The 9,761-nt window shown below is 37.9% G+C and overlaps 1 protein-coding gene across 4 annotated transcripts in view; it reads right to left on the bottom strand.

Annotated features, from left to right (window-relative positions):
* The window catches only part of LOC107264686 (ubiquitin carboxyl-terminal hydrolase 7), a 12,583-nt gene extending 2,994 nt beyond the window's left edge, over positions 1-9,589 (bottom strand). Inside the window, exons 1-18 of one of the 4 annotated variants that reach the window (XM_025081931.1) lie at positions 9,357-9,589; positions 8,324-8,434; positions 7,389-7,664; positions 7,188-7,306; positions 6,366-6,500; positions 6,053-6,247; positions 5,813-5,984; positions 5,548-5,740; positions 5,325-5,478; positions 5,014-5,208; positions 2,582-2,803; positions 2,148-2,442; positions 1,507-1,729; positions 1,252-1,419; positions 681-1,185; positions 510-581; positions 336-438; positions 6-186 (exon numbers count right to left, since the gene is read on the bottom strand). In XM_025081931.1, coding sequence (XP_024937699.1) covers positions 62-186; positions 336-438; positions 510-581; positions 681-1,185; positions 1,252-1,419; positions 1,507-1,729; positions 2,148-2,442; positions 2,582-2,803; positions 5,014-5,208; positions 5,325-5,478; positions 5,548-5,740; positions 5,813-5,984; positions 6,053-6,247; positions 6,366-6,500; positions 7,188-7,306; positions 7,389-7,664; positions 8,324-8,434; positions 9,357-9,447 — 3,354 coding nt within the window. In that variant the 5' untranslated portion in view covers positions 9,448-9,589 and the 3' untranslated portion in view covers positions 6-61. The remainder of the gene's footprint in view (positions 1-5; positions 187-335; positions 439-509; positions 582-680; positions 1,186-1,251; positions 1,420-1,506; positions 1,730-2,147; positions 2,443-2,581; positions 2,804-5,013; positions 5,209-5,324; positions 5,479-5,547; positions 5,741-5,812; positions 5,985-6,052; positions 6,248-6,365; positions 6,501-7,187; positions 7,307-7,388; positions 7,665-8,323; positions 8,435-9,356) is intronic. The other 3 variants (XM_015733212.2, XM_015733213.2, XM_015733214.2) reach the window with 3 other exon arrangements.
* Positions 9,590-9,761: the final 172 nt, after the last annotated feature.

The raw sequence follows: 9,761 nt of genomic DNA, 5'->3' as shown, positions 1-9,761 counted from the left end.
GGGGGGGGGATACGCGCGCGTCTTGGCTGCTTAAGTCAACTCTTCTTCGTACGATGAAATTTTAGTTGTAAATCTTAATGGCCTTTTCGAGGTAGTTGATTCGAGAGCGCTTCGGCGCTTTGTTGACGTGTTCTAAACCGAGCCAAGGCTTGTTTGGCGCTGAACCTGTGTTCGAAAGTGAAAAAACTACAAGATTATTCTCAGTCAGCTTCACTCAATGGAACATATGTTCTTATTGTTATCTCTCGTTATAGCAATGCTATTATTGTAGTAAGCTACAATAATACTTGCTACTTGTGAATAATACAATTCATTGATGGAAATGATAAACTTACCCTCTCGGCTTGGTTGAGACTGGAAGTCAGAGAGATTGATAAAGTAATCCGCCTCCTCATTGATAAACTGCGGCTTTGGTGGCGAGACTACCGCGAACTTGAACTTTAAATTTTGTATAATTGTCATTGAGTTTTCTTATTAGGAATTGTCATTAGCTATCAGAGTTTCATTACCTTTTCGAATTCCTTTTCTTGAACTCCTAGTTTCTTTAGCAGTCTGTCTTTTACCTTTGTGAATGGTTCACCCTGAAAGCAGACAAAAGGATCTCTTTGTAGAGGATCTTAAAATTATTTTGGGAATGTTCTCGTAATAGATTTGATACTTTATTACATAGAGACGCTTACGTGTTTGATTTTGAAGAGGAAGGGAATACCAAAAGTCGAGTATACATCTTTGTGGAAATGAGCGACAGGAACTAACATTTCACCCTCTGCCAAATTTAACTCATCTCTTGGGATCTCCTCTATCCTGTATATCTTGGTACCAGATGTATTAAGATTATCCAGGGGTACATCGTCTTTAGGACCCGGTAATAATTTATTGCAGTTGATTTCTAATATCCTTAATTGTCCCGATCCGTTCTCCGAGAGTTCTACTTGTTTCTTAGCTTCCTCTAGGAGTGTCGCAACCGTGCCATTTTTATTTGGATATAGAATTATTTCCTTCTCCTCCTTCAGCGATGGGCCAACCCATGTACATTTGAACTGCTTCTTATTTTCTAGCTCGTTCACGCGGATACTCAATTGCTGATAGAAGATCTTCTTCGATTTTGGTTTGCAAAAGGTCACGACATCCTTCAGCGTTCCTTCGTACGTACACTTTAACGGGTTACCTGGCGAATCTTTATAGCTAGACAAAAGAAATTTACAAATATTTCGAAAAACTCCTTTCTCGTGCTTATATCACTTTACCTACTTTTGACATTTAAAGAATTGCAAAAGATATGGATCTGTGCCCAGCCTCTGAGCCACTGCCTTTGCTATCTGATCATATGTCATTCTCTGAGAAAGTTCCATTGTGAAGCCAGGATCGTTTGGTATTGTTTTGTCACAGAAAGTTACTTCTAGCCTATAGAATAGATCCCTGAAATCGGATATGGAGCACATTAAGTAGAATCAGGGTTAATAAAATCAAGAAAACCTGTTCTATAATAGAACGCATGGTACGTACTTAAAGTAATCTCGACACGTTGGTAATTCATACATTTCGATATCACGTTCCTCTTTCTGGAATACAATTATATCACCATCCATCAACTCCTCAAGAACCTTTTCTAGAGCCTCTGTAAGGTTTTCTATTTTCTCCACCATGTTCGGTTTGATTTCTTCGTATAGTGCCAGTTCTGTATCCAGTGGGAAACCAGCTCTTTCGTTCAAAATTGGTATCAGTTCCTCTGCACAAAATAAAATTGATACTCTGTCATATTTACTGTTTTTCTTTTTCAGCTAAACAACACAATTCGGTAGAATAAAACGCAAGAATAAAATGGATATGATTGAAAACCACGGTGGAATGGTTTATCAGTCTATGTCAGAGATCAGTTGGGTTATCGGAACCCCCTACGAATTATTATCAGTGTTCTTATAAATAAGCAACAGAATGAGGCAAAGAACCTTGAAAAGATTAGGAAGAAAACTGAAAAATTGATTATTTGTCATTTGCTTCTCATATTTACTATGTCCTCCAATTGAAATAGAATTGAAATAGGACAAGTCAAACTAGACCGTTGGCAGGTGTATCTAAGGTCTAATTCATTAGAGGAAATGAAACACCGAGATTGACTATTGAAAATAATGCGTTTCCCCACTTACGAACTTTGGCCGTAACCGGCATATAATGGTGGCCACAATAGTGTATCTTCTTATTTTTCGGATCGTACAATTTGAAGAACAATAAAACGTCAGTGTCTTTGTCAAAAGACGGAAGTGCAGTTAAGCCAGAATCCGGAGGGACCAGCTCAACGAATACTGTCCAGGGATTTGCAGTTTCTGCACACTCGGTAACAGCTTTCTGAAGATCCGGTTCCGGTTCAATGAGAGTGGGCCTGCAGGTCTGATTTGAACGATGACTAAAGGGCCAAACCCGTATCTGTTCCACTGGATATTTCTGTGAATACAGACAAGAAACATGATTATTAGTCGAACAAAATAAGTAAATGAGATATAATTAAGGTAACAGACAAGAGATCTATCAACATCAATAAAAATGCCTGATAAGGGTGAAAAGTACAAAGAAATAAACTCACCAAACTGTCGCTGAGAAGTTCAAGAAATTCGTGTAGAGTAGCTTGCTTACGGACGCGGAATACGCGATATAGAGCGCGCTCTGGATCGTAGAGATCGTTGCCCTGGTGACCATCAAAGCTGTCCTCGAGAAGGACGTTAACTGTCATGTACAAGTACGCTTCATTTCTTTCCTTTCTTCTTATCACTTCCAGCCTCTTCTCCTCTTGCAGCCTCTCCCCCAGCTAGACCGACAAAATTAAAATTATCCAGGTGTACAGAATACTCGAATCGTCACAATCTTCTAGTTTCATTCTATCGTTCTTTACTCTATGCATTTCTTTCATTTTTCCAACTAATACTCGTTTCACATAATACATTTCTGATAGCTGCCCGTTTTCACATTCTCCTTTTTTTTTTTACTTTGGACAAAAATATAACTATTTTTTTTCTTCGTGTATCCAAGTAATTTTAATTTTGTTTATCTGCCGTTATTAAAACGATACGATATGTTACAGGTTACGAAATCGATATTATTATTCAGTCATTTAATTATTTCATTTGATCCAATCATCAAAGATCGACTATGCTGAATAATTAATATACAGTAACATGTAACATCAACAGTAAGGAAATATAATATAAAGTTCATATGAATTTAGTGATTCAATGAAGACGCAGTCTTATAGGGAAACTTAAAAAAAAAATAGTCTAGACAAAGTGGGCTCCAACCGTTAATAATCATCTCAAAATTCCCGATATTTTATTCTGTGTCACAGTATCTCTTTGTAGCCTCTGTTTTACTTTCACCTGCCTGTCACTCGGTTGTTTTCTGGTTTTAATTGAAACATAATATTATATTGGTAGAGCATTTAAAAGGGATCTCACGATTACAGCCATTATACATTATTTTATTCCATCGATGATACTCTGTACTCTTTTCTCTTGTTTATTCATAGATAACAACAAATAAATAGGTAAGCATCTGTTAATACTCGTAATCACTATCAACACTGAACAAATTTTATGGTTTAACGACGCGCTCGATCGTATCTATGTTCGTTCGGTCGATTTTGTGTTTCTTTGTCTCTTTTTCTGTTAGCTCTTTACTGATTGCATCTGTCTTTGTCAGCTCCAAAGAAGCGAAGGCAGGGAGAGTCAGTTTCACATGCCAGTAAAAACAATGATAAACGTTCATCTCGTCGTTGGAAGTCGCGATTTTATCTCATCTATATAAATGACATTAGGACGCGCTCGCTAAACAATCCTATTTAAATAACAAATACATTATAAGAAGACATATCAAGGAAGCTGATGTTTCTAAAATTTATCTATGTTCTTTTTGTTCATCCCTCAAAAGTACTCTGGATGTGCAATGAACTTATATAGGGACGTACATATTGGACTTAGTAGAGTGTGCCAACAATGCATATTTTTTAACTTAATTATTCCCATTATCTTCGTCATCGTGTAAATCCTGTAAATTGATTACGCTTGAGGAATCTTAATATTTTCCCATGGATCGGCATTCATCAATCCAATCAGTCAGTGATCGTCTATTAAAAAGGAAAACCCACGATCGCCATGATAATAATTCATTCGATTTTCAAATAATTAAGCGACATCACGAAATTCTCTACACTCGAGAGTCCTCCATTAACTATAATACAATTATGTCGATTAGCATTTAACGTATTATACAATTTTTTTAATTACTCTAAGCATCTTCAAAAATCATTCCGAAACCGATTTTCGAATGTCCACGCGTTCTGCGATTAACAAGGAATTAAAATCTTTTGTTCCAATTTCCTGTACACATAGAACGTTCTATGTCTTGTCAATTAGATTTTATAAATAATTTTGATAGTCTCTTCCCTTATCAGTGTTCCCAAAAAGTCGATATACTATAGAAATTCAGTCCCTCTGGTAAAACATGTCCCGAGATGCAGCACAGCGTGCAAAGAGAAAATCGATATTCGACAGCACCATCAATTATCAGCGACCTAAGGGCAACTCCTCACAAGATAATATTACTCCTCTTATATCGATAGAGACAAAATCCAAATAAATCATCAGTTTTGATCTTAAAAAATGTTCTCACTCTTCTTTCCTTTACAATGATTCTTTTGCTTCATCAAATCTGGACTCGACAATATTAAACGTGTAGATCCCGCAAGTGATTTCGACAATGCGCCCTTAAAAAGCATTTAAATACGAAAGGAAAATTATAGCCAATTTAAAAAGTTTGTCTCCGAGCGTATTTCATCTGTTTTTGGGATTCCGCCCCGAGCGTTTAAAAATCATGAATATAAAGATTTGGATTACGAGGATTCTGCGTGGTTGGACGTAGACTCGTATTATCCGTGTGAGTATCTCTATTAGCGTCAGTCGTGTCTTTGTCACGGTCTAAGTCGTTCAACTCCTGGGAAAGCTCTCTTTGAAGGACGTTTCTGACCTCTTGAGGGATGTCCTCTTCTGTAACCTCTTGCAGGACGTTTTTCAGCTCTGAGTCCCTTATGTAGACCAACATGTACGCATTGGTACAATGCTTCACAGCCATAGACATATCCTCATCTTGGCCACCATAGTTGTGCTCAATAGCTTCCTGCTTCGTACACCGTGATACAACGTCGTCGTCGAATTTACACCACTGTTGTGCAAGAAAGGGAGATATATTTATAATTGATATCATAAGTAGACAGATAATGATAACGATAATTACATAGCGATAAAATAATTAGCCGAAAGGTAAAATTGCGTACTCACCTTTCCATCTCCAGCTGGATTAATAAACACAACGTAATGTCCACCATGATTGTCACCACTGTGCACCAGAACAGCGTGTAATGTGTAATCCGCTCTCGTGGCTTCTTCAGCTTGTAGATATGGTTCGAGACTGATTTTTTCGTAGAATTCGAATCTGCACAGCAAAAAAACATCCTTGTTATCTCAACATACCTTGAAATACTCATGACATAGGGTGACGAACCTGTCGTTAAATTTGACAGAACAATCCGTGACAGGATCGTACTGGAAGCGCATCAGGTGTAAATGTAAAACGGGTGGAAAGGAAGAAAAAATCACACCCTTTTCGGCATCCTGTAAGCCATGCTCGCCAGCATCATATTTGTTATCGCCATCAAGATTTTCTGTGCTCACATAATCTCTGAAAGACTCGTCAACTGAGGGCAAAAATAGAATTAATAAACATATTAAATTTTAAGTACAAAAAGAAACACATGGATATAACTCACTATTCTTCTTGCCCTTTATATTCAACTGAATATCATAAAATGTCTCGATTCTAGTCGACGTGTAGTCAATGTCCTTGCACTTGATAAAAGACACCATTTTGCCTTCGAATAACTTTGGCACTGTACCCTCCACACAAGTTCCCTTCATCTTACTTTCCAATTTATCAAGGAGCTGCGGACAATCATTATCAGCACCTTTCCCATCGAGTAGATTCTCTTTCCCGTTAAATAGCTTCTTACCACACGTAGAAACTCTTGAACATCATGCTGCATAAAAGAGTCCAGTGTTTCCCAACCGAAGCTCTTGGTTAACTTTTTAGTGCCGACGGGTTTGTCGCTAAACTGCAACTCGTGAAAGACCCTCTGCAACGCCAGGGCTACACTTTTACTCGAGTCGTCGCTTTCTGTGGGCATTTTATATACCGCCTTCCGCAACTAAAAGTATAATTCAATGAAATCCAAGCTCACTCATGATCCAAATCTTATCCAAATATTCGGTAAGATATCGAAATAAATTGTGACTATTAAAACGAACAAATCTTGATAAACTTACCTGATTTGTGAAATAGAGAGTTTGAAGTAAAGAGTTCATATAGCACGTGGCGCCCTGATTCTTCAGTCCTACATACCCTGTGTGTTTCTTGCTGTCCCAACTAACACCGTGTGGTGCGTCCGCCACAACGTGAACCTATAAATTATTGCAAACAATGAGAGTTCAATACGCTTGTAAATTCGTTTCTATTACGCAAATAATTTGAGACGAACGCAATGGACATAATTAGAATGAACGTTATTATTAGATATCACAGAACTTCGATGACTTTCAAAATATTTTAGACCTTGAACTTAGAATTTATTAGACGATATATGTAGATTCTTAGCCACTTCATCCATCTGTTGAATCTTATAAGCACAGCCATACCAGGAAGTCTTGTGATATTATGATACAATAGATATACAGATATATTTCCAAGATTCGAGAAACATGACACTACGAGTATTTGACTGAGCTCTTTATGTCCGACATCTTAGTCGATTACTGAACGAAACTCGGAAAAGACATGCTTTGCATAAATTAACAAACAAAGGAGACTCACGCGTAATAAAGAAGTAAGTAGGCAAGCGTGAACATTGGGTTTCAATCGAATTTGACTTAAATAGAAACTAGCCCAATGAAGTCGTCTAGAAAAACTCCGTTTCTATTGGCTAAACTAGAGCTTTTGAGGATATCGATTTAGAAGCCCCAGAATTCTATCTCAATTACAATTCCCGACATGTAAAAATTACATACATTTCCCAATGTGAAAAGCGATAAGGTAAGGTCTAAACATCGCGAGACGAAATTCACCTCAGTCGCAATGAATATCCTACTTACCTCCAGCGTGATGGAATCATCTTTGATATATCCCTTTTCAGGATCCAAAACTTCCTGCCAAGTCATGAAATGACTGAAACCCCAATCATTTTCTTTGCTGTAGAAAAGATGTTGTATTTCTGAAAGAGTCGAAAGAAAACGATAAGGGTCGATATTTTTTTAGAGAAAATTATCAATTGACATAATTTAAGACAAGCGCACTTCTACTGAACGGTTCCTGGCCTTCCTTGCGTGACAATAAACGTAATTCGGCAATGGCGTAACAGCTCCAAGAAGTCGATTCACTCTCGCCGTTGCACTGGAGAAAGAATCCAAGAGACCTCTGTGACTGTCGCTCCTGAGCCTGACTCATTCTTGGCATCACCATAATCTTCCATGGTAGATTCCGAACATAACAAGGGGGTGATAGTTGAGAATCCTTCATCTTGGATACATTCTCAACTGTGTACCGAAAGGTCGCCTCAGACCTAGCCTCGTCTGAAACAAAATACACAAGAAATCCATCTTTTGCAAACTGAATCAAGAGGATCTACTGCTAGTTATGCCAGAGCGTGCACCCAGGAAATTGTAGAAAAATTCTTAAGACTCATTGGAAAGAGGCTATTAGGATACAAAGATTCTTCAAAGTAGATTAATAAATGCAATTTAAGGAAACCCTTAAAATCTAAATTACTATATAAACATTGTAAGTTTTGTGCAACGACCACAAGAGATTTACTTATAATGCGTGAGGAGCCAAGATCGACGCGTGGTTTTTGTTATTTTTAGAAATTCGGTTATAGTGGGTGCATTTACGCGTTCACTGTACTCTCTACTGCTTAGTCGGTGCTCTTGGTGACTCGTATCCACGGCGTAATATGTTCTCCAAACTGTACCATTCCAATTTTCCTATAGTTTATATATTATATATATATATATCACGGAATCAAATAGTACATGATGATTATTTCTTTCCCAGAGTCCATTGAATCGATGGATTGAATTAAAGTTAACAAGGTAGACGGGCCATGCAGGGTTGCAGGTATAACATCTCCAGGTAAAATGAAAAGACAACCAAATGAATTATTAGAGTTGAAAGGGAGAGATTAGAAGAAATGGGTCTGGATTTGTTGTTTATCTGGATGATGATCTCGCACCTTCCTCCATGTCCTGATCTTGCACGATACACGCCAGCTCGGGCTCCCCGTTGATTGCTCGTGTCTCGTTTCCGTCGCCCCCTCCGTCGTTTGGTGTTTCTACAGATTTAACTATAGGTCAATGTAAAGTTACGCGGCAAAAACCTATCGGGACAATATTACTTACGAAAAAAAAAAATACTTTTCTTTATTATTGAGAGTAATCGTAGGAACAAATTACGTTAAAAGGAAAGCTTTGACGTTCACTGGAAGAGGAAATCAAGCTAGATCTGTGATTATCAATAAATCCTATCCGATTACTACTTCATACAGCCTCTCACTAATAAAACTAAAATTTGTGTGATTCATTAAAACAATACTAATAGTATTGAGCTTGAGAACAGCACCAAATTATCTGATTCTTTAAGAGATTTGATTTGTATTTGACTTACAACCAATCCTTAGATAGATATATGGTTCAGATTTTTGTATTTTAAAGACAATTTGCTTTGGACTGTGTTTTTATTATATATCCGTAGCAAAGGTGAAACGAAACTGCCTATTCATAGTATACACGCAAATAATGAAGTTATTTCAATCTCACCAAGCAATCCTTGTCTGATATATACATACAAAACAGCAGATAAAAAAAAGCATCCGATAAGATGAAAAATATACTTCCCATCATTTGTAAATTGGTTTTTCAATCCAGCATCTATAATTCCAAGTAGTTTGCATTTCTAATAATGTTCTCTTTTATTTTACAGTAGATAGATGTGGATGATGTTGTGACATCTTCAATCAACAGTTGAATACTACAACCATTAATGATCTAGCAAAAATGACCCCTTACTGTTTCACGAATAACATCAAGAGAAATCTCTGGCCAAATTTGTGGACTACCAGAATCAAGTAACAAAACAAAATAAAAATATCTTGAAACAAGGAGCTCCATAACCAAGCACAATCACTCCTTTAAACAAGTTTTCAGCACGCACTGACGAGTACTCCCAATTATGAATAAGTATGTAACCATCATGTTATTACAACATACCCTCCTGCGTATCCATTTCCTCAACTTCGTTCACCTGGACCGGCGTAGCGTTGAGCTGGTTCAGGTTTTCTTTATCGTTAACGTGGTTCATTGCGATGCCAATGTTGATGGTCGTCTTGTCTGCGCCGAAAACCTCGCGGACGGCTTGCGCCGACGAGGTCACTTCTACAGATACTTGAATTGGCAAGACAGGAGCCTCTCGTGGCAGAACCGGCAGCGGATGCTGGAGGGTATTTTTCCTTTGAAGATGTTGCTGCTGCAGTTCTTGATCTTCTTGCAATTGATTATCCCTGACCTCTTTGACGTTGTTCGCCGGTTCCGTACCAGCTGCCGTAAAGTCTCCACCCACGTCACTGCTGCGGCCCGACGGCGACGTCGCTTTACCGCACGAGGACGATTGGTACT

The sequence above is a fragment of the Cephus cinctus genome, unplaced genomic scaffold, assembly GCF_000341935.2.
Source record: "Cephus cinctus unplaced genomic scaffold, Ccin1 Ccin1_scaffold0189, whole genome shotgun sequence".
Lineage (NCBI taxonomy): Eukaryota > Metazoa > Arthropoda > Insecta > Hymenoptera > Cephidae > Cephus > Cephus cinctus.
Note: the sequence above shows the minus strand (reverse complement) of the source record. Positions and strands in the feature narration are given on the sequence as shown.